We start from the raw sequence: 24,938 nt of genomic DNA on the forward strand, positions 1-24,938 counted from the left end.
AGCAAAGGCTTTTCCCAGGGTTACAAATAAAAAATGTTATGGGGAGAAAATTAGAGCTTTAGGTGAGGCTGACAACAGATTCATCCAGGGTCACCTGTCAGTAGTACTTCATGCGTTGCAGTGCAATCATATCATAGTGCATCCTGGGTGAAACCTACTGCTAAAGATAGCTCTAATCTGTGTAACCAGGAATAGCCCTACACATTTTTAATACAAGCCTCATCTAAGTGGTGATATATATCCATACCGTAACAAATTTTGGGCAGGACTTGTTCATGTTCAAAACAGAGGGACATTTATTTGATCCTTCTCATCTTGGACTCGATGGCCTATGATTCTGAAGAGGGCCTTGTGTGTGATCCTGGGTGATGAAAGCGTATGACTTCAACATAAGGTTCAGCTATAGCTGGTTAACATGAGCGATCTCTGGAAAGTGGGCAGGACCTGATGTGAATGGCCCATCCTACCATTGGTGAAATTCATAAAAAAAAGATGAAGCTCATCATACCTAGTTTAGCTAGTTCTTTCCATCTAAGGCATAGATCCTTCCCAATGGGATCCTTTCAACTGGGAATGCCAGCAGTTGAATTTGGGACCTTCCGCATGCAAAGTTGCCATATCTGCTTTTAACAGATATTTTTAATAACTGATTTCACATGCTACCATTTATGGCACTTCAGCCAAAGTAAGGTACAATCATGTGGCCTCAAACTATAGCTGCTGCTAGCCTCCTCAGAACAAGCTTTGTAGGGCTTTTCCAATTCATTAAGTTGGTATTTGATGTTAGCCTCATCAAATCACCTATCTAAATCACCTTTCTAATATACTATAACACTACTCCTATGATGCAGGCAGGGACTTAACCAAAATTTTGTAAACTGCCCAGAGAGCTTCAGCTATTGGGTGCTATAGAAATGCAATAAATAAATAAATAAATAAATAATAAAACATTCATCTTTGGTGGAGGAATCCTACATGGAATATATTTGGGCAACATGTGGCTCATTCCATCAAAGCCAAAGATTTGCATCTCTCAAGACAAGAAAAGCTCTTCCATACCATTTCCAGCCCATCATTGTTGCATTTTCTCCTTGGCACGTCAAAAATGAGTTTGATATTCCTGTTGTTGTTGTTAATTAATTAATTACATTTGTATACCACCCCACAGCAGAGTCTTATAATCTAGTATACTGATTGATTTAACTGTTGCAAATTTTAGAATGTCACATTCTGATTATGTATGATTTAAGCTAAATGCTACTTTGATCTTCAGAAACTTAGATTAACTATATACGATAGATTGGATTCAGAGATCCCATGGGCAAGGGTGATTTTTGGCTGATTTCCCCTTCCTCAAAGCAGGCTGAAAGTCTGTTCTGGAGTGTTGGAGAATCTCTATAACAACTATTTCCTAGTTACATAACATATACTATAAGATCGCTATCTGATACAACAAAATGGGTTCATTCATACTGTCTACCTCCTGGCAACTGTCATTAAATCACATATTAAATCTTGAAAAGGAAAACTGAAGTGCAGGAAGTTCATATGTACAGATGCTGAATTAATTGAATTTGTCAGGCGAACTTCCAAATAGTTAAATTTATTTGGAGCCTTGTCTTTAAGAGGTTTGCAGCAATATTCATGCCTTCTTTAAAGGGGTTGGAACTGATCCCTCTCTCAATAATTTACCTTTGACTGTGGTATAGCATGTCTTCAGAACTTTCTTCACTGAGAAACTTATTTGCCCGCCCCCTCACTTGATAGAGTATTAGGTGAGCACTAAAACCTCTTCTGTTCTCCTAGGCGTTTGCTGGCTTTTATTTGTTTTATCTTTGTTCTGTTTTTCAGCAATCATGATGTGGTTTTATCGTATTGGAAGAGGCCTTTAAGGCCATCAAGTCCAACCCCTTGCTCAGTACAGGAATCCACCTTAAGCATACCTGCCAGATGGCTATCCAGCTGCATCTTGAAGGCCTCTAGTGTGGGAGAGCCCATGAACTCCCTAAGTAATTAGTTCCATTGTCGTACTGCTCTAACAGTCAAGTTTTCCTGATATCCAGCTGGAATCTGGCTTTCTGTAACATGAGCCCATTATTCCATGTCCTGCACTCTGGAATAATTGAGACGAGATCCTGGCCCTCCTCTGTGTGGCAACCTTTCAAGTATTTGAAGACTGCTATCATGTCTCCCCTGGGTCTTCTCTTCAGGCCCAGTTCTTTCAGTTTCTCCTCCAAGGGCTTTGTTTCCAGACCCCTGATCATCTTCATTGCCCTCCTCTGAACCCGTTCCAGCTTGTCTGCATCCTTCTTGAAGTGTGATACCCAGAACTGAACGCAATACTAAAGATGAGGCCTAACTAGTGCTGAATAGAGGGGAACCAGTACCTCTCATGATTTGAAAGCTATACTTTTATTAATGCAGCCCAAAATAGCATTTGCTTCTTTTGCAGCCACATCACACCTATTCAGCTTGTGATCTACAACAATTCCAAGTTCCTTCTCACTTGTAGTATTGCTGAGCCAAGTATCCCCCATCTTGTAACTTTGCATTTGGTTTATTCTTTCTCAGTGTAGAACTTGGCATTTATCCCTATTAAATTTCAACAGAACTTTATAAATTGAGCCAAACCTTTGCACAACACTCAAACTGGTAATCTCATGAAGTGCTACATTGTAAAAGATTACTTTTTTGTTTTACCCCTGAAATATTACTGGAGAGTTCTAAACTCAGCTTTTCTATCAAAAATTGCCCTTGCATATCTCTCTAATAAAACTATACGCCTTTATTTGTCCAAAGACCAGGTAGGAATTCAAGTTATGTGCCTTATCAGACAGGTCAAACATAGTTCAGCTGCTTGTTTAAACACAATATTGTAGACCTGGTTAAAATGCATTAAAGTCTCATGAGTAAACCTAAGTAACATTTTAAGCAGTAACCTCTGCACATTTCTAATCAAACATCACCTAGTGTATTTAATAAGCGTTTCTCCAGGGCTAAATTTCTATATACAGCCCTCTCTGGTTCCCTCCACTCCCAAAATGTCCTCTTCATCAATCTCTGTAATATCCTAAGTAGGCTCAGAATCGGGAGTTTCAGTTTAAAAATGGAATAAAGCGCAGTAGACACTTAGTCCAAGTAATGTCTGCCATTACCACTCTTAATCATTTCTCAAGAGGCAAAAACAGTCAGTCAAGGACAGGCAAGATAGGCACACACAGTTCTTCTGTTTGAATAAAGAAGCAATTCATGCCTCCCACCTGTGAGAAACCTGGGTTCCGCGTAAGCTAGACATGGTCTCCTCTAAATTTTGTCGAAGATCAGCTATATTCTTGACAGTTCGCAACCGACGAGTTTCTGGATCTTCCCCTATAGAAGAATGTAAATTTTAGACAAAAAGCAATTAGACTTTATTACCAACAGAAAGAACCCTCTGTTCATGGTTCCAAGTCAATATGGTTGGCTCAGGAATGCTGGGACTTGTAGGACTTATTTCTGTATGAAAATTCATAGAATTACACCCTTAAACAGCATCTGAAGATGGCGGACTGGAACAGGGAAACTGCCTGTCTACTTTCGACTTTTGTTTTGAAACTGTAGTAGTTCTTTATTAGATCATTTAGCCTTTTATTAGAAATTCAAGGATTGCAATAGAGCTGGCTGTAAGGCAAATGCTCCATGTGTTTCAGAAGAATATACTGAAGAGTGATGAAAGTTTATAGTCAGGAATGGTTGATAATTCCTGACTATAATAGTCTTTAGTATTTAGTAATAGTCTTTAAGTATTGATAATTGAAATGCAGCAGATTTTTTTCTCTATTCCTTTTGAACAGGGATCTTTAAAGAAAATCCTTTGGGCATTTGGAAACATTAACAAATTCTGTTGACAAGCCACAAACATTCATCCTGCATCTTTTCAAAATTATGATTTCTCACTTGGCACTAAGAGTAAAGAGGTATCTCCTTGCTTTGCATAACTTTTATCATATCACTTGTCATGTCAGCAGATGGAGAAGGAAACAAATTGACCCTCACAATTATGAGAACAGTTAAGTGAAGTATCATTAGCCAAAAAATGCTATCATTGAGTTTGATTTAAAAAAGAAAGCCCAGACTATCTTCTCCAGACTTAAGAAAAGAGCAATCCAAGCTTGGAAACAGGGCTCCAAGTTTGGAGATAGGAAACTGCAATCCCATTCCCATCCCCCTCGTAGCTGGTGCGGAGATAATTGTGGCAGCTACCTCTCTGCAGTCGGAAAATGGAGTGTGGAGACAGGGAAAGGGGGCGTTCCTGGGAACAGGGAGGGGAGGAGACCAGGACAGATGCATTACGCCGTTTCCTATGGCCACCCTGGCCTCTTTCCCTCCCCCTCTGAGGCGCTGCTGCTAGACAAGTGAAATCACCCATCAAGCAGAAATGCAGGGTAACTGGGGTGAGGGGTCACTGCTCTCCTTTGACCCTGCAATCTGTGTAGGATTGCGCCTTAGAGATCACATTTGGGAAAATATTAGGGTTGTATCCAGCGTTAGTCTAACTTAAGTCCCATTCATTTCAATGGGTCTATTCTAAGCAGGACTAACATAGTATACAATCTTTACCTTTAAGATGCCACAGGACTCTTTAAAAATGTTATTCTTCCTTTACTTTCATAATGTAGATTTTTGGACAGGGGAATAAAATATTCATTTTGGCATACTTTCCCCACACTCTGGGTTTTGTACTAAAATATAAATATTTGAGCATTTTAAACAGAGTGTGTGTGTGTGTGTTAAACTGAACACCGTCAAATTCATGAAATGGATCACAGATTAAAAGTGAAAAATCATGTTCATGTGTTCATTAACCTAAGTAAAGTCTGAGTTATTAATATGTAACTTCATTCAGTCTGATGAAAGTACCCTAGTGAGTCAAGAGACCTTGTCATAGGATAGTTGGAGCATCTCATTCATTCTCTTTTACTGCTCCACTTACCCCCATAAATATTTTGTTAATGGACTACTATTCAGAAAACAGTCTGTTGAGTGGAAATAACCACCTGTCTTTGTGTAACTATTGATCTTGTAACTTCCCATGTTGCTGGATCACAAGCTATAGTGCACCAAAAGACATTTCCAGTTCTGATGATAAAGGACCAAGACAGGTTAGCTATTGTTTGTTTTTTGTAGATGTGTAACTCAGGGTTAGGGGAGAACTTGAGGCACCACTATAAGGGAACTGCATGCCTTTCTCTGCGAGGCATGTGGATGTGCGTTTCCATATGTGCAGGTATTTATAAGTAAAGAAAGTGGTAGGGACAGTTCCAGAATCAGTGTATCTAATTAGATAGCCAGTTTCTCAGTCTACCAAAAGTAGATCAATTTCCCAATCATCCAAAGGTGTGAAGAAACTACATACTGAAATTGCATATATTAATCATGTTAATTTCAAATGAAAGTAGAACAATTCTAAACCTCCGGACTTCTCCCTGTTTTCCAATACCCAAAGACCAGATTGAATGAGAAGGTATGTCCTATGAAAGATTTATTTATTTTATTGATTTATTACATTTATATACCACCCCATAGCCGAAGCTCTCTAGGCGGTTTAAAAAAAGATATAAAAAGGTGTTCAGCAAGGTGTTGAATAACTAATAGTCATCTACTGAAAACCTAGCTGCACACTTTAGCAAACTTCATTCACCAAAATGGTGACCTTGAAAGTAGGGCTGTGGTCGCGTCGCCCCCCCAACCACTTCAGATCGCGATCCGGACCTTATGGATCAGGCCCGAACCAGTTCGGGTCGACTCGGAACCCCCCGACCTGCTCCAGAACCGGATCTGGAGCGACATCAGGAGGTCCGGATCTATATTCAGATGCCATTTTGCCGCCCCCCCCCCCCTCCGCAACCAACTTACCTGCCTCTGCGGCAGACAGCAGAGGAAGGTAAGTGGGGAAGGGGGGACAAAATGGCATCCGAATAAGCCTCCCTCCCCACTTACCTGGCTCAGCTGCCATTGCCGCAGGGACCACGGCGGTGGAGGAGCCAGGTAAGTTCCCCTCCCCACTTACCTTGCTCTGTCGGCACTGCCACGGTCCGTGAGGTGGCTTCAACTACCACCAACGCCTAAGGACACAAGCACAGTGGCGGTGGTGGACAGCGGAGCCAGGTAAGCCCCCCCTCCCCCTTCCTCACTTACCTAGTTCCGCTGCCGTCACCGCATGGACCGCAGTGGCGGTGGATGGCAGAGTCAAGTAAGCCCCCCTCCACCTTCCCCACTTACCTGGCTCCATCGCTGCTGCAGTCCGTGCGGTGGCTTCGACTGCCGCTGCCGCCTAAGGCCAGAAGTAGGCCATGGCCTACTTCCGGCAGCAGTCAAAGCTGCCAGACACAAGCACGGTGGCGATGGCGGTGGAGCCAGGTAAGCCCCCCTCCCCACTTACCTGCCTCCGAAGCTTCGGAACGGTCTGAATCAATTCGGTCCATTCCAAACCGCTTTGGGTCGATCCGAACCTCCCCCGACCCGCTCCAGAACTGGGTTTAAGAGGTCCGGATTGGCCCACTCCGCTCCAGATTCGGGGATCCGAAATGGAGCAGAGCACACCCCTACTTGAAAGGTTGATCTTTTCATTTCATGCTGGAACATGAGGGAAAGTAAGCTCTAAGGTGTACTGAGGTGAAGATATTTAGAACTACATAAATAAAAACTAGTTCCTTCAATTATGCCTAATAGACAATATGGTACAATACTAAAGTTAACAGATACCATTAGATTTAGTTTCTTAGGCAGGATCTACACTACTGCTTTAAAACGGTTTGTAGCAGTAGTGACAACTGTTGAGTCCCAGGACACATTACATATACAGCTTTCAAACCATTTTCAAAGTGTCATATCCTGTTTGGTGTAGATCTGGCCTTAGAAGCCATTCATAGCTGCTCAAAAGCTAATTGCATGGCACTACAGCCATGTGATTTCATTGCCTATAGCTTCTTACTATGTGGTTATGCCCAACTTTACCATCTTTCAATAGGCATCCCTCCAAACAGTAGGGAAGATGGCAAGGCAGGACTTATCTTCATGGTTGATACCATGAAGATAATCATCTTCATGGTTGATACCATGAAGATACCATATACCATTGCCATCTCACATAGGTATAAGTGCTACATCTGTAAAATGCTTCCATGTGGTTCCAAATGATCTGAATCTGCTTAGGGATACTGGGAAGCAAACAAGCATAAAAACTAAGATAAAAGCCATACTCAGAATATAGGAGAAAACGTCACACCTTCCTGTACAATAATTGCTCAGAGTCTGCCAGTAACAGTTGCCAAGAAAGCTGATAGGAACTTCGAAGCACCTGTTCCAGGATGATTTACATTTAAGGAATGATAGTGAAAATGTTTCAGGTTGACTAAAGTTTCGTTACTGCCACGTTGGAAGCTAACAGTAGTGGCATAAGAAGATGAATCTTTTTACGGATCAGCAACTAGTTAAAAGATAGAAATCATAGGCAGTTCTCTCAGTCCTTAACTAGATCTAGCGGTCTAGCGGGACGGAGGGGTGAAGACCTTGTGATATTTTTATCGCGAGATCTCCCCCTCTGTTCACATGTGGCACGTGATGACCTCAGAGGGAGAGGGGGCCCGCCCGCCATTTTGTTTGTTTTTCTTAAAGGAGAAGATGCGCACAAGCGCTCATGCGCAAAAGGTAAGCTGCTTTTTTTTTTAAAAAAAAAAAAACCCTACTCACCCCACCCCCGATGGGTGCAGTGCTCCTGAGGAGCTCTGTGCTCCATGCATGGGTCTGGGCTCCTCACGAGTAACTGCAAGGAACTGTGACACACCGCAACGCCCGGCCACACATTCCACAGTCTCATCCCCCCCTGATCCCAGGATCCCCTGTGCGTCATGTAAATGCACAGGGATGATCCCAGGGATCGCCCCGGGATTTCACCCCGTCTAGCTAAGGCCTTAGTGTAGGGAAGTAAGAAGTGGAGTCCCCAAAGGATGTGTATTGAGACCAATGCTATCATTCCTTCTAATACCAAACTTTGGTTGTACCATGCCTGTTAAGTAAGATATTAGTTTCATGGAATTCCTTTGTTATACCGAAGCATATTTATGTGTAATTTAAAAGAAAATAATCTTTAAAACCCAAGGTGGCCTGATAAAGGTGTATGTTCATTGACTTCAGGGTCTTTCAGAATTTTGAGGGGAATTGAACCACAGAATATGAGTTAAAGAAAAAAAGGAAAAAAATGGATGGGAGGGCACTGGCCTCCTTTAGCCAGTAACAGCTTATACTATCCTGGAAGGCAAGAACTGGGATGATGCATGTTATGGGGCTAAAAATGTCTTTCCCCATATTATACCAGGAGGTGTCAGGCTAGCAACAGAATGTTCACATTTGTGGAAACTCTCAACCCAAGTCTATTAGCAGTATTTAGCACAGCCAGTAATGGTTTTTGGAGGACTGTAAATGTGTGTGTTTCCCCCCCCCCCCATTTTATTTTTCTATGTTCCTGGAACCCTGCTCATGGGAGGGGGGGCAGGGAGAGTATAGGGGGGAGCAGGGAGAGTGAGCTTCCTGCTCCTGGAATCTTTCCCCTACCCCAAACCTTGAATTGCTCCTATATTGAATAAGCTAATAAACACAAACCTAAGCAGGAGATGGATCAAAACCCACCAGAAAAAAGAAATTGTCAAACAGCAACAGAATGCCAGTAAAGTAGAGATTATGTAGCCTCCTGAGGGAGGGAGTTCCACATACTAGGTGCCACTACAGAAAAGACCCTCTCATGTGTCACCATCAACCATACATGAGAAGGCAACGGAATGCACAAAAGATGATGTCTTAGAAAGACATACTAGTCACATGTTATAAACCTCTTACACTGTTCAGCTGAATTAGGTCCAAAATTGGTTTGCTGCATATGACAGAATCAGATAATTTCCTATCCCTGCTTAAAGTTTTGTTTATCTCAACAAAAATGTTGAGTGGAATAAATCTGGTATATTGTGGAAATGCACAGACTGATTTGCCAGGTTCATGGGGCTAAAATGGAGGGGGATCCACTCCTCTTTTCTAGAAATATGGTTCTTATTACTTGTCTGTACCAATTCCCCATCAAGGAACTCAGAAGTTGCCCAGTACTATAAATATATTTTCTTGTACTGATGATTGGGGGAATAGCAGAAGCTCTCTTAATACTCTTTAAATGAGAATAAATACATATTTCCTCTTTCCTTTTTCTGTGTTTCTGTCAAACCTTCACCTTCTGTGGGTTCTATTGAGTTGAATAATTTATGAACCAATTCTAGTCTATGATGAAGACTGACAACTGCAGTGTTAGATTTCAATTTGTATTTATTATTGTGTTATTTGTTTTCGTTGTATTTCTGCTGAAAACACCATCATCGCCAACAAGCTTAGCAGCAGCATTTTGCATTATCAATGACTATTAGTAATGATGGCTATATATGACCGAATCATAGAATAGTAGAGTTGGAAGGGGCCTATAAAGCCATTGAGTCCAACCCCCTGCTCATTGCAGGAATCTACCTTGAAGCACACCTTAAAGCATATATGCACCCTCCATGAGCAAAGGCAGCATGCCATTGAATACCAGTTGCTGGATGGAAACAGCAAAAGAGGGCTGTTGCTTTCATGCCCAGATTCTAGGCTTTCTGGACATAACAAGCTGGCCATTGTGGGAAATGGAATGCTAGACTTCTTCCCATGTTCTCGTGACAAATGTAATTCTCAACTATTCCTTGTGGCAATTTCTGTTCTAGCAGGTATATAAATGCTGCCGTATTCAACATATATGTTCTAATTTTAATACGGTAATGCGTAGAGCATTCCTAAAGCCCAGATGCCCTGGACAGTGGGCATTAGGATGCAGCAGACAAGCCAATCTATCTGCCAGTAGAGAGAAGCCCTGCTGAAGCGGGGGGGGGGGGATGGGCTAAATCCACTGTAGAGGCTCCAGTTATGTCGGCAAACAAGTTTGTGGACATAGATCTACCACTAGAAGTGTTCCAACCAGTGGTAGGCTGTGAAATGGGAGGTACAGGTCTGTTGTATCCAAAGTCTCTCCATTCTCCCAGGGGCTTCAGAATTGGCCTCTTCCATTACAACAAGCTGGACTTGACACACCTAACACACACAGCCCTTTCAATGGTAAGGAATTATTTTTTTAAAAAAAAAATCTTCCAGGCTAAAAAGCCCAGTAAAGCCACCCCCATCTCCCACCAATTTGCTCACTGAGGATTGCTCTATTAGTGAAAAAGAAGGTTTTATACATAAGAAGCACATACTTTTTACATAATCTTCTCTGCAAAGAAGAAATTAGAAATACAAGGTATTTTAGTGCCTAAGGCCTATCCTGATTGATAAGTATTGTATTGTATCGAAGATATATGAGCAGTGAGCAATAAATATGGATTTTGCACATGTGTACATAATTCTGAGGTTATAAATATAATACATATGGCTAATTATTGTCAAAGTTTGTATGCATAAACAGTATACACTTATTAATTAATTAATTAATTACACTTATAGCCTGCCTTTTTTCCTCCTTAAGGAATCCAAGGCAACATACATAATCTTCCTCCTCCTCTTCACTTTATCCTCATGACAACAACCCTGTGAAGTAGGTTGGCTAAGAGTCTGTGACTGGCCCAAAGTCACTCAGTGAGCGTCCATGGCTTAGTGGGGACTAGAACCCGGATCTCCCAATTTCAAGACCAACACTCTAACCAATACACAACTGGCTCTTCTTATCAACTCCAGACTTTTCAATGAAAGCCATTAATGTAAAAGAATCGAAGCATTCTAATTTTAATAGTAAGAAATTCTCCTCTCATAAATAAAGAACGTTCAACCAACGTTTACATCAATTTTCCAGTTTCAGGTTTTTAAATAACAGTTAAGCATCCAAACTGAGCAAGATTGAAACCCAGAAATCTAATTATTTTATCATCAAAGCCACATTATTTACACAAAACAAATATGAGATTCAACAGGAGGACAAGCTGAAATTTTCACAAAGTGAGATTTCACTTTGAAAATAAATTGCAAATTTTCCTGGATTGCTGAATTTTAAAAGGTGACAAAAGGACTTAAATGAACATCAATCAAACTTCTATACAAGACAGAATGCTTAGTTTTTAGGCCTTTCCTTGTAGGACTCTAAGCATATGCTGCATCAGAAATGAGAACAATTTGGTTGTCTTGAGAAGGACTAAGAACAAACATGAACACTAACCTCCCTCCCACTACTGAGGGAGAAAGTGTTAGCCTCATCCTTTATTTCTCGATATTAACAGAGTCAACACATTCAATGCAGTCCATATCTTACCAGAAAGATCTTCTAGAATAGGCTGTCCGGTTTTACTGTAAGGAGCAGAATCCATGCTTGTGCTCACTCCTCCAGTGCTGGGCTCAGCAGTTACATTCCCTTCATTGTCTGTCTGGGATCTTAAGTGCAAAACAGAGAAATAGAGAGGAAAATTTAGTCATTCATATGCCAAAAAGAATTCCGGCACCACAACAACAGCATTTGCCATCTAGCATTGTGTCCTCTCCCCAGGATACACTAGCAGACTGACTTTACATAATTCATTAGTCCCATGTTGAGCTCTGTCCTAGAAATGGAAACAAGCACTGAACTGTAAGAAATATGGAATATTCACTGTCAAATACAGACTTTGCAGGCCCTCGGCTGGCCTTTCAAATACCTTCAGTTTTGAATTAGGTCTTCAGCCTGGTCAACAAGCCATATTGGTAGCTCATGTTATGGAATGGAATACAGGCTTCATGTTTCAGCTTTTCTTTTTCTTTTTTTACTTATTTGTTTCATTTATTCATCCTGCCTTCCCTCCAAGGAGAACAATGTTTTAGCCATGCACAGCAAGCATGTGAGGTTGTTTAGTCCAAGGTAACCCATTCACCTTCAGTAAATGGAACCTGGTTGTTCTACATTCAAGCCTGGTTCATACATTCATCTGGATGGCATTTCAGAAGCATGGTTCAGCCCCTCCTCTCCACTTCACAGATAGCCTGCAGTGTGAACCACACCACTCTACATAAATGTCCATGATTCTTCCAGTTTCAAAACGTGTGGAAAGAGAATGCAACCTGAAACTCCACATCATTGAGTGGTCATGCAGAAGGCCTGGTTTCAATGCAAGCTTTCTGCATAGGAGAGTCATGCTACTCCTCAATCATGCTATTCCAATACTGTCCTAGCTAAATGTATGAGGTGAGATGTAACACTCTATCCCTGTGTATTCACACTGTGAAGTTCTAGTCCTGGATAAATTGGGGTCAATAAAAATACGGATTAAGCTTAAAATGAGAGGTGTTAAGTCCTGGCTAGTTATTCTCATAGCACAGCACTATAGGCTGATTCACACACACTATAGGTTTATTCACTCACCGCCACGGCATAGAAGTTGTCTGAGTGGCAAGTGAGCTTCAGGCTCATGCAATATCCCCTGCTGCATAAGCCAATTCTTGTTCTCAAGCCCTGTCATTTGTTAGGATCACATGTGAACCAGCCCCAATTGCCTCATGTATCAACATGCTGGGAAGGAGTCCTTTAATTATAAGCATTGCTGTTTTTAGAAGGGTTTGAAACAGATCAAATAATGACCTTGAAGAAAGGCAAAGTACTAGAAAAGTCATGGCTATCTATTGCTTCATTCATGCTCCTATAAATACACTCTATGCTTCGTCAGGGTCCTCCAAAATAAATCAGCTCTGTTCCCAATGTGTTGCAAAAACATTTTTAAAGCAGCCATCAGTTAGTCACTGGCCATGTTCAAACATCATGCTAAACCATGGATAGGTGCAATGTGAACAAGTCACAGCAAGTCCCTGGGCTTGTGCACTCCCCCTTACTTCCCCCCCATCTCCTCTGGAGCTGATATAAAGGATTTGCAAGCTTCCACTTACACTTTTCCTTGACCATACCTTATTGTGCCACCCAGACCAGAACTATGGTTCATTTCAACAAGCCATCTGCCTAAACCGCAGTTTGTATTTCACTTGTTGAAACGAACCATTGGAGACAACACAACAAGTTGTGGTTAAACAACAGTGGATGCAAAAACACCTAAATGTATCCTCTTGGCTGTGTGAGAAGGAAGATGGGAGTGTACAAGGCCGAGGTTTGCTATGACTCATTCACATTGTGCCCAGATGTTTCGGCCTACAACTCCCAACAGACCTGGCCAGCATAGCCAATGGTTAGGGATCATGGGAGTTGAAGGCCAAAACATCTAGAGAGCCACAAGATGCCTACCCATGGTTTCGGGTGACATTCAAAAACGTTGATTAACTGACTAGTCCATTACTCCTGAATTCTATGCATTGATGGTGCTAATAATTGTGTCTATGAAATTTAAACTGTTTTTAAACCAGTAAAGCTAAAATCTACTTTTAAAAAATGTTATCAGTATCTAAGGTTGTGATCCAACTTACTTCTGAGTACACATATAAAGGGCTTCACTGTAAATATGCACCATATAGTTAAGGAGAATGATTTTTTAATTATGGACCCATGGCAGACCCATGTTACTAAGGTTTGGCACAAAGATAACCAGCCATGATCTTATCCATTTAGCATATTATTATTATTTATAGCGTACAAACATAGAGTTGTATTTTCTCTTTCCATACCATTTTTAAAAGACTTTTTACAGCTAACAAGATCAAAAGAGAGAGGGGGGACATAGTAGGAACTAGGTGAATTTAACACTCGGGCAACTATTATAGTTTTTTCATACATTTCCTAGAAAAAAAAACCCTTGCACAGAACAACCTGACTGTACTGAAAGGGTCATGCCTAATACATCTTACTTAAAAAGTGACGCCCACCTGTACATGAATGGTGCTACTGTGGCAGTATTCGGGTGGCTGTATTGCTGTTGTGGATGAGGTAGCTGAACACTAACAGTATTGCTTCCTGTGGTCTGTGTGGTACTACTTGTTGGCCCATTGACCGCCTGGCTGCTGCTGCTAGTACTGAGAGCAGACACCCCTCCTATTCCTCTCCCTTCAGAAGAGGCCAAACTTGATGTGGAACTCGAATTCCTGCTGTCTAGCTGGGGCTTCTGATGAGAGAGGCCTGAGGCAGGCTTCCCGCTGCGGCTTCTCTCGCCTTCCTTTGCAGAACAACTTGGGGCACTTGAGGATTTCCCTGTGGTGTTTTTCATCCCTGGTTTTGGTATTCCACTGTGCGAAGGGGCAGATGCTTCCTTCTTGGCACCGTTTAGCTTTCCTCCTTTCGGGATAAAGCTTGCGATTTTGGAGGATTTTTTTGGCGTCTCTGTTGTAGCTGGCGTTGGCTGTTCTTCTTTCAGCTCCTCTTTTACATCTGCTCTCTCCGTTACAGATGTTCTCTTTGCAATATCTTTGTTCTTTTCTTTTTCTTTATCTTTCTGCTTCTCTTTTTCTTTCTCGTTGCCCTTTGGGGAACTCTTCTTATTGGTCAGCGCCCGACTAAACGTTCTTTGTGCAATTCCCTTGAGTGCAATTTTGGGACTATTAGATGTTGGTCCTGGGTTGTTCACATTCCGATTTACAGCATCCATTTCCTCACTTTCCTCAAAGGTAGGGAGGACCTCTAGCCTTTCAGAACTAGTCTCCCGAGATCCTGGGCATTCAAGGGTTGACCCTCCTGCTTTAGAGCCACCTTTTGTATTAAAGAGTTTCAGTTTCTCGAGCATGGATTTCTGACCATTGGGAGTTGTTTTGACCACCTCTGGAGCAGGTTTTGGAGATTCTTGAACCTGCTGCTTTACTGATAGTATGGAAGACGTGGTGGCTGTGTGCTTAGCACTAAGTGACTTGCTGCGCCAGGGTTTAACGGCAGAGTTGGGCTGGGGGATAGCTGAGGAGTTATTGCAACTGGCAGCATTGTTGCTATTGCTGCTTTGGACTGAAGATGGTGCATTTTCATTCATTCCTGTGGGCTGGGAGGCTAAATTCTCTGCTGGCTCTGGAAAGAAAAAGACAAGAAAATTTTGATGCTTCTGTTTTTGGAAAATCTTCAAATGAACAAAGTTTGCTTTCATAGTCAACGCACTAGCAGAACTGCAATTAAGAACTATTTAGACAAGATTTTATATTACTTGTACGTATCACTATCTATGGCACTTAAAACAAAGCAATTTTTAATTTTTGTTCCCAGAAAAAAAAAAGTGGTAGCATGATCAATTAAAACTGGCAGAAACTGTCTGATTCTTTTTGTTACAGAAACAACAATCTAATTTTAGGTGTTACCTAACAGCTACTTCATTCAAATAAATGTAGGAAGTCAATGTCAGACAACACTGGAAAACTATATTCTAGAAAATGAAAACCTTTCTGACCAAAACTGTCTGCTTTACACTTAACAAAATTCTTTCTGCTGAAGTTTGCTCTTGGAAAATTCCCAAATGTAACATGGAGTAAAACCCAAAACAAAAGACACACCAAAAAAAAACACCCATCACAAGACCCCTCAGATAACAGCTCACTCAATTTCCAAGTCCTGTTAAAAACTGAGTCAAACCCAAATCCACAAAACGAAAACCCATCATTTCCTTATTCAGGCAGCAATCGTACATGATAAATCTTTAACTCATAACTGAAACCAGCTGGAATAAGAAGCGCCAGCTGAAAAGGCTTTCTTGGTGAGTTCCAATCTCTTTCTTATTCTGTTCGTTTGAAGGCGTTTCCTTGCATTTTCTGAAGAGAGAGCTTAAGAATTACACTTGCTTACTCACCTCCCGACAGTCACTTCTTTTCTAAAGTTACTCCTTACAAACTTTCGCTTGTGGAGACATTACATCCCAATTACGGCAAATATGTCTTCTGTTACGCTGCTCATGTTTCCAATTAACTTTTGTCATCTCTGACTGTTAGCCTGCCCAGCAGCTTGCTGGGGATTAACGGCTTTTACCTGCAGTCCTGGATCCTCTACCAATAAACGGCATATAGAGCTTCTTGAGGGGTTTTTTTGAACTTAAAAATAAACAGTGACCGATAGCGAACGTTTGCAACAGTTTGGAACAGAGCGGTGAATGCAGTTCTGTGAATCGCAAGCGGCTGCAGCCACACAGAGGCTGTTTGACTTCACTTTCGGCTGCTCAGTGAAGATACTGTTCTGTTAACCTCACTCCTGTGATCCAGACCAGACCGCTTCATATTTCCAAGCACACCCATCTTCCTTACTTAGCAGAGCGTTGGGTTTCTAGGAGATTCCTCTCGTAATAAGCTGATGGTCATTTCACACTGTTATGTCCTAACTGGAATAGCAGATGAGTTTGCTTGTTTTATAGAAAGGAGGCATTGCCTAGGATGGGAAAATTTCCAGTGTGCTGGCCTATTAAACATAAACCATTAAAATGGATGGTCTCTGTTGCAGTTCTCTCCTGCCCCACCCCAACTCCTTGAAAGACTTATGCCAGGAATTAGAGAAAGACATGGGCCCAGACCTTGGTGAGCTCCCCAGAGAGATTTGCCTGGCACCTATGTTATACTCTTTCTGACGCCAGGTGAAGACCTTTTTATTTTCCCAGTATTTTAACTTTTTACCATCCTGTTCTTTTCACTTTGCGGTTTTAAATTTGCATTTTGAATCACTGCATTGCTACTTGGGTTTATTCTGGTTGTTCTTTTATACTGTGGTTTAAATTTTATGCTTAAGTTGTAGTTTATGGTTTCAATTTATGTGACATGCCCAGAGAGCTTTGGCTATCGGGCGGTATCAAAATGCAGTAAATAAATAAATATATGCTGCACAGTTTGAGCCAGATTTATAGAGTTTTGAATAAGTCTTCATTACACCTAATGTTAAAAAAGGAACACCTAACCAACACATGTACACCCATTACATTAGTGCAAAGGCGCTCAAGCTTTTCTGCCCCAAGCACCATGTCCAGTGTTGGCTGAGGGCTGCCTATATGCATGTACATGTTTGCATGCACATACACACCCATAAGCATGTAAAGCAGTGCATGTTGTTTCTCTACTTCCACTAGTGGGGTGGGAAAGGGTTTTGTTTTTTCTTACTCATAAGTAAGCAGGACTTAGTCACTCAAAAGTACTTTCGAATAGCATCCCAATCCTTGGCATATCTACTCAGAATTAACAAACAAAGGCATCAAACAATGGTTTGATCCTGGATTGATTAAACTGAGATTGATGACAACAAACCACAGGTCCTCGAGTTCAGGCAGAATGTAGAACTGTGATTTACATGAAAGTGAAAATGGACGTTTCCAGCCTTCATCTCTAACACAAAGGAGAAGAGTAAAGGGGTGGGGGAGACACACAATCCCAAGGAGTGTCATGGCTCATTTGTGGTCAGTGGTTTAGGTGATCATCTGAACTAGGCTTTATTTTTTTCTGTTTTGCCTCTTTTTCAGGTCCATACTCAGTTCAGAGGTAGTAACAATCCACGGGTAACAAACTGTGGTTTGATTAGAAAATGAGTGGGAGCGAGCATGCATGCAGGTTCCTGCTTGTCTACCAGCTCCTGTTGCAAACAAACCAGAATTTAAACTCATGGTTTAACCATAGGGTCAAACAATGGGTTGTTCATCACCCAACAACCTAGAGTTCAGGGTTCATACATTCTTTATTGCAGCAGGAGTGGGTGTGTAAGCAGGAACCACCACACATGCTCACTCATGCTCATCTTCTAAACAACCCAAGTGGGTTATGATGACGTGCGAACCACTGTCTTCTCATTTTCCATTTGCTGTTTTGTTTTGTTTTCTGTGTTTGTTCCCCCACTCCACCCTTTTCTCATTTTGTCCATCTTTCTCTTTTGTTCTACTTTCATCATTGGCTCTTAGGCCCTTTCTACACCTTAGGATTATCCCAGGAAAATGGAGGGATCATCCCTGCCTGCTCCCAGGATCCCCTGTGTGTCATCTGGATGCATAGGGATCATCCTGGGACGATTCTGGGGGGAAAGGCAGGTGTAGAAACGGCCTTAGTCTTTACCAATCTGATTTAAATTACTACTTTTTGTTTCTAAACCTTTTCACTCTTTGGATCCTTTTTATCTATCTACTTTCTTCTTTCTATATTTTCCTTCTCATAATTTCCACTATGTCAAAACTTTGCTCTTGGCTAAACTTCAGGTTACTTTTCTACTTGCTGCCTCTTTCCTTTGGAACTTACTGTTTCCAGATACCCATATCTCTCTCTATGCAGCTCTCCCTCTCTCAACTTCTCAAACCATGGGGTGATCTTGGCTTTAGTAAAACAGGCAGGAAACTGTATTCCATGGCTATGAAAAATGATAGTACAATTCATATAAGAACAAGAATCTTATATTGTAATGAAGGACTAATAGGTAAGAACTTTTTCAAAAGAGTGTCTTTCAGTGCACCTTCTCTGACCACATGTAGCCCCAAATCAATTCTTCTATTAAGTGCTACTTCTTGGATTCCAAAATACCCTCCTGGCACAGATTTCTTTGCTTGAAAAGGACGACATGTTAAAGTGAGTAATTAAAAAAAGTTTCATTTGAAATACCACAGACTTTTCCCCAATGAATACTCAACTGATTTTGTGATCAGCGAAATTAATTCCCATCTGTCTTCTTCCCCAGGTCAGTTTTCTCTTTGAAAGAACCTTTGCTGACTTTTAATCGACAGCAAGTGGAACGTGTTCAGTTCAGCTAAATAACCACTTTCTTTGCTCCTTTCAAAGACAAGTGCTGGACCTGGAGTTTGTTTAATTCCAACTGTTTCTGTTACAAAGATGTTGGTGGTCCTGCTTGAATGCCAATACACATTGTAATATGGTGAGGTTGGATTTCATCAGCTCCTGTAATGCCTCTTCTGCAAACGCAGGCCTAACCACTTGCAATGAGAAGATGTGTATGGTTTAAATTGTTCGGTGAAATGTTTGAGAGTGTGCACTTATAATAAATGCCAGAGAAAATATACGCAATTTCCAATCATTTTTCAAGTTAAGCTAAACATAAGCTGCTCTTTTATGGTTACTGCTATCTGTATAGCTTTGCTAGAAATAACCAAAAATAGTTCCAGAGCATAGTTCTAGGCAGAGGCACTCTGAGTAGCCAGAAGGGAACGTATAATGGTTAGAAATTTTCATAAGGCAAATACAGGTAAATTGGCCCCTTAAATTCAGAGTCACAGGAAAGCACAAACTAAGAGGGAATGTAGTTAAGGTAAAAGTTTCTCTTTCTCTCTCTCTCTCTCTTCTCAGTTCTATACTGAATAATATGTCTGTATTCTTAGATCAAGAATACAATAAAATTGTAACCATTTAACAAATCTATAATTATTTTTCCTTCTTGGCCTGTTCACATATAAACACTCAGCCCATGTTAGTTGTGGGCATAAAGTCAACGTTTACCAATTCCATCCACACACAGTAGGCTGCAAGAAGCCAGACACCATAGGCTAAACTCAGCACAGATCAGGTTTTAGTTAAAATATATTCAGAATCTTCAGAATTTATACTTTAGCGTATAAAAATAAATCTCCCCAGAAATGAAAATGATTATATGTATACAGCAGTCATTCCATTAATGTAGAGGAAATGTCATGTACTTCAGAGGATATCTGAATGTAGCGAGAGGCAAAGGGGGAAGCAGAAGCATGATTTTAGCAACCCTCAGGATTCCTGTAGGTCAGGAATGGGGAACATTGCTCCATAGGTTGTTGGACTGGAACTCCCATCATTCCTCAGCACTTGCAATGCCAGTTAGGGATATTGGGATTTGCAGTCCAAAAACACCTGGAGGGCCACATGTTCCCTTTCCCTGTTGTAGTTGAGTGCTGAAAGTCTCCCTTTGTCCAAGTTTGCAACCACCAGTCACTCTTTGTAAGAACAAGATAACTGAACTGGGGTGATCTGGGCCTATTCTACACCAAGCAGGATATTGCACTATGAAAGCAGTATATACAAAGGTAGGAGCCTCACCAAACAAGATATAGCAGTACTGAACTGGTATGCGGTATGTGTCAATGGGCCCATACCGCTATAAAGCAGTAGTGTGGCTCCTGCCTTTTATATACCACTTTCATAGTGCAATATCCTGCTTGGTGTAGATTAGGCCCTGGTTTCAACCCCCTGGTCTACAGGGACCTTGGGCCACTCAGTGGCCCAGCTCACATGATCACGGCAGGGAAAATAAGGCAGGGTGGCTTATTTGGCTCACTGCACATGCTGGGGGAAATTTGCATAATTACCCTCGCCACACAGCTTGCCATGTTATGCGAACCCAGTGAGGATAGGTTGTTGCTGTGGTTGACAAGCTACCCCAGAACCTAAAACAGTCAATAATAATAATAATAATAATAATAATAATAATAATAATTTATTTCTTACCCACCTCTCCGAGGCGGGGAACAACAGCAAGCATAAAATACATAAAATACTGGGTTGTGGGTGGCTTGTTAACCATACCAACAACCCACCCTTGCTGGGTTTGCATGACATGACAAGCTGTAGTTGTGGCTTAATTGGGCAAAATAGCTACACGCATATGCTGCTAATCCCCAGGGGTTAATTAACCCACCATGGCTTAGTGTGACATGCAAACTGTATGCCACCTTGAACTTCCTAGAAGATTGGAACCAGGAGGGAGATCTAAATGGAATTAATAGAATGGAAATGGGTTTGCATAGAAAAGTAGTCCGCCTCTGAGTGTGAGAACCACACAAAACTCAAAGCTGGAACACAGAATTTTCTTTCTCATTGTCTTCACATAAGTGACTAAGGCACTTGAATTCCTTGTCGACTTTGCTTAGTTGCTGTGTAAACTCTTGCAAGACCCTTCCCTTTTTGCAGACTAGGCCAAGGGTACTCCTGTCTTCCTATTATGTCATTATGCAACAATGGATGATGTGGCCTGCTTTTTAAAATTGAACAAGACCTATCCCTCTTTATTGTTCTTCAAGATTTCTCTCATTTGTAATAACAAATACTGACAGGCTTGAGGTGACAGAGGCCTCCAAAGACCCTTGAAAGGCTGTTTCAATCAGGGCCCGCCAGCTTGGAATACACACATTCACAAACAGTGCTTCTCTTTTGACCCAGACTGGATGTTTTGATAAAATAATAATAAAGCACACAAACTAAAGGCAGGAGAAACAGTTAAATGATCATGAACTGGTCAACCATGGACATCAAGTTAAGACAACTTTTGTCACTGAGAAATAACCATACAACAAGGGCATGTAAAAAAAAAAGCATAAAAAACAAACAAACATGTAATTGAAATGTATGGAGAGGGCTTCCTTTGACAGTGAAATATTAAAAGCAGCTGTATTTTACCAATATTCCTATCCATGCCTACATGCATAGAACTAGTTAACCTAGCATATAGCCACAGACAGCAGCCTCTTAAACACCAAGGTATCTTAACGGTGCAATCCTATGCATATCTACTCTGACGCTGGTCCCATTGAGTTCAATGGAGAATACTCCAAGGAAAGTGGGCATAAGATTGCATCCTTAATCTCTCATTTCATGCACATCACCTAGCATCGATCAAATGCATAGTTTTAGAACATTGGAAGCGGCTTTACATTTTTCACACTCCATGGCAGTAGCAGAAGGAAAAAGGACAGCAATTTTGACAAGATACGTCCAGGCTCACATTTTAAACCAGACTTAGGTGAGCTGGTGCCTTCCATAGATTTTTGGACTAGAAAGCCAAAATCCCTGACAATTGGCCATGCTGGCTGGGGCACATGGGAATTGAAGTCCCAGACATCTAAAGGGTATCAGGTTGCCTACACCAGAAACATCAATATATTTTACATTTATAACCTGATCCTTAGCATATTTACTCAAAACCAATATGACTATTTAGATATTAGCCTCATCCAATTAACAATCAGGAGAGGTGTAAAGGGGGACCATGCCAACTGGTCCCACTCCTGCTGCCAGGTCCCTGTACCCCATGCACACCACCTACACATTGGGAGAGCATGCCTGTAGAGGGGAGATTGCTCTACTTGCATAAACTCTCCTCTCCCACCCCTGGATGTAGAAACCCGATCACAAAAACTTGGATGTTAATTGTGCAACAGGAGGGATGTCCAAATAGTTATATTGATTTCAGTAAGGTTTACATCACTAAGATGCACATTACATAAGATTACTATAAGGTTCAGTAGCAGGACCACAGCTACCAAAACAGGAGAGAGAGAAATGTCTGGTCTGGTCTGTCTTCAGCAGAGGTCTGATATGCAGAAATCATCAGGTGAAGCTTTTAACGGCATGCAATCCAATGGTACTACCTACAAATGGCTCCATGAAACTTCTATAAAATGGCTTACATACACTTGTTTATATACATTATTTTGGTAATATTATATGGTTTGGGTTTGGGCAGGAGATCCATAAATACTCTTGATAACTAGTGGCAAAGTTGCAAGGTACATCCTTTATTAGGAAGACTGCTGATCAATTGCTATTGATAGCTGGATGTCCCTTATGTCTTCTGTATGGGGCAAAAGCAGACTTTCCCCAAGTAAGGATGATGCAGTCTGGGTCTGCATGTCTGAATCTGAGAGCTGAGTTTTAAGCTCTGGATGTATATTTTTAAAAAGGTTGCTTGAGGTTGAAAACACATGATGTCAGATTTCTCTCTTCTCCCTCTGGTAACCTTTCAGCTCTTTTGCCTCACCTTCTTTTCCTCCCACTCCAACTATCACCAATTGACTTTTCTTCAGTCTCTTTCCCAACATTCTGTACCTGTCCTTTCATTGGCCCAGGACTCTTAAGAGCTCAAAAGAGTAAGTATTATTACATGCGCAGTGTCAGACATTTGCATTAACCTCCCCTTTGCATCATACCTCTCCCTTCCTGAGCTGACCAAAGCTCAAGCTATAAACTTTCCCAAATTTTCTAAATTTTCTGCACATCTTCACAGCTCAAGCTTCAATTTAAAACAAAAATGACCAAAATTGCTCTGATAGATCTCGAGTAATAAGCCCTACACTACCATATTCTCATATCAGAAGATAATAAAATCATTCCTTGTTATCCCCAAAGGTTGAGATACAACCTTTGGGGATAATAAAGGGTGAAACAGAAGATCTACTATGAAGCTAAGGGTAGTACCCTGATGTGGAGAATGGTGTAGAGAAAGTGGCTTGCCACACACCCCAACTGCTAACACAAATTACATTGCATTACAGCCTCTGAAGCAACACTAATAGCATGTGCTGATGCGAAGGGTTTCTTCAGAAAACTTGAAACTGCTGTGGCCCCCTTGGCTGACGTTATTACTGCCTCAGTCTCCGCATGGGGCTGGGCCTTGGATTTTATGCTTGGAGGCCTTGAAGTCAACTAAAAGCATCATTGCCTGTCTGTGTGCTGGCTATGAAGATTCTTCTCCAAAACTATTTTGAGGAAAGCAGTCTCTAGGAGAACAGCATGAAAACAAAGATAACCCACACTTATTACAACCTAAGTATGTTGCATTCTACACTGAAAACTAGTGTGACAGTTTAGGATGTTCTTTCATCCCATCTTTTTGAGGAAAAGCCGTAACAGTAATCATTACTAGTAATCCAGTGTCTCTTTTTTCCTTATAGATAGTCAGCACTGGAAGACTATGCCTGTAAAATCTCAAACATTTATTGGTTCACGGGTATCAAGTTACCTCCTTTGTAGGCAAGAGTTGAGACAGAATTGCACTTGTTGGATGGTGTAATAATCTGGCATTACTGAGTTCTATTCATTTGTCTGGCCAAGTTAAAAGGACTTACTTTCCTTCCATAAGCTTTATGTCTGGCACAGTTCAGTAAACAATAAAAACTGCACAAAAGAAAATCTAGTACCAGCTGTTGCATTAACAAGTGGCAAACCAAGACTGGGTGTATTCTGCGATTGCATTGCTGAAGTACAGACACAAGCACTGAATGAAGAATATGGGATTTTGGGAGAATCTAAGCAGTAAATGCAGGTTTGGGTGTGCCAACAGGTACAGTGGTATACCCAAAGGTATGTTCAGAATAACCCCTCTGTTGTTTTCAAAACCATATAATACACTAAATTTGCATAGCATACAAATAACAGGATTCTGCACAGACTGAGCAGCACTAACTAGATTAATTTGTTTGGTGGCAAGAGCACAGAAGAATAGCCACATTGGATCAGAACTACCTAGTCCAGCCTTCTGTTCCTACAGCGGCTAACCAGATGCCTATGGGAATCCTACAAGAAAGACATGAGTGCAGTAACACAATCCCGCTTGTTTTCCCCAGAACTGGTATTGAGAGGCACAGCGCCTCTCATACTAGAGGTAATTATAACTACCATGACTAGTAGCTTAGTGAATTTTTCTAAACTCCCTTAAAACTATCCAGCTGGCAGCCATCAGGAAGCAAATGCCGTTATTAAACCATGTGCTGTGTGAACAAGTACTTCCTTTTATCTGTCCTGAATCTCCCACCATTCATCTTCACAGGTTGACTGCAGGTTCTAGTATTATGAGTGTAGGATGAAAACATCTTCCTATCCACTCTCTCCACTCCATGGGTGCTATCCTATCAGCTTCAAAGCAGATCTGCTGTTTGATACATTCAAAGAGCTGCATTATCTTTCCTGGTGGTTCCACATGGACCTATGGTTCGAGTGGAGTCCACCCAAAAGAAAGCCTTCAGTGTGCTGCCCTCCTACCTATGGAACTCCCTGCCTTTGGAGATCAGGCAGGTGCCAACATTGTACTGTTTCTAGTGCCTCCTGAAAACATCTTTATTTCAGGAAGCCTTCCTTGAGGCCATGGTTTTATAAGAATTCTCTTTTCTTTTAAAAATAGTAATTATTTTAACATGGTGTTTTATTTATATTTTCCTCTATTTTGTATCTTTTGTGCAAAGATTTAGTATCTTTTATCTTTTTGTTCACTGTGCCAGAATCTGTCTAGGTATGGTGAAGTATACAAATGTTGTAAATAA

The 24,938-nt window shown here is 41.2% G+C and overlaps 1 protein-coding gene across 2 annotated transcripts in view; it reads right to left on the reverse strand.

Moving 5' to 3' along the window:
* Positions 1-24,938, reverse strand: part of NAV2 (neuron navigator 2) — a 323,173-nt gene that overhangs the window by 151,368 nt on the left and 146,867 nt on the right. For both annotated transcript variants that reach the window (XM_063117361.1, XM_063117362.1), the window contains 3 exons: positions 13,870-14,992; positions 11,348-11,466; positions 3,261-3,369 (listed from right to left, as the gene is read on the reverse strand). In XM_063117361.1, coding sequence (XP_062973431.1) covers positions 3,261-3,369; positions 11,348-11,466; positions 13,870-14,992 — 1,351 coding nt within the window. The remainder of the gene's footprint in view (positions 1-3,260; positions 3,370-11,347; positions 11,467-13,869; positions 14,993-24,938) is intronic.

The sequence above is a fragment of the Elgaria multicarinata genome, chromosome 2, assembly GCF_023053635.1.
Source record: "Elgaria multicarinata webbii isolate HBS135686 ecotype San Diego chromosome 2, rElgMul1.1.pri, whole genome shotgun sequence".
NCBI lineage: Eukaryota > Metazoa > Chordata > Lepidosauria > Squamata > Anguidae > Elgaria > Elgaria multicarinata.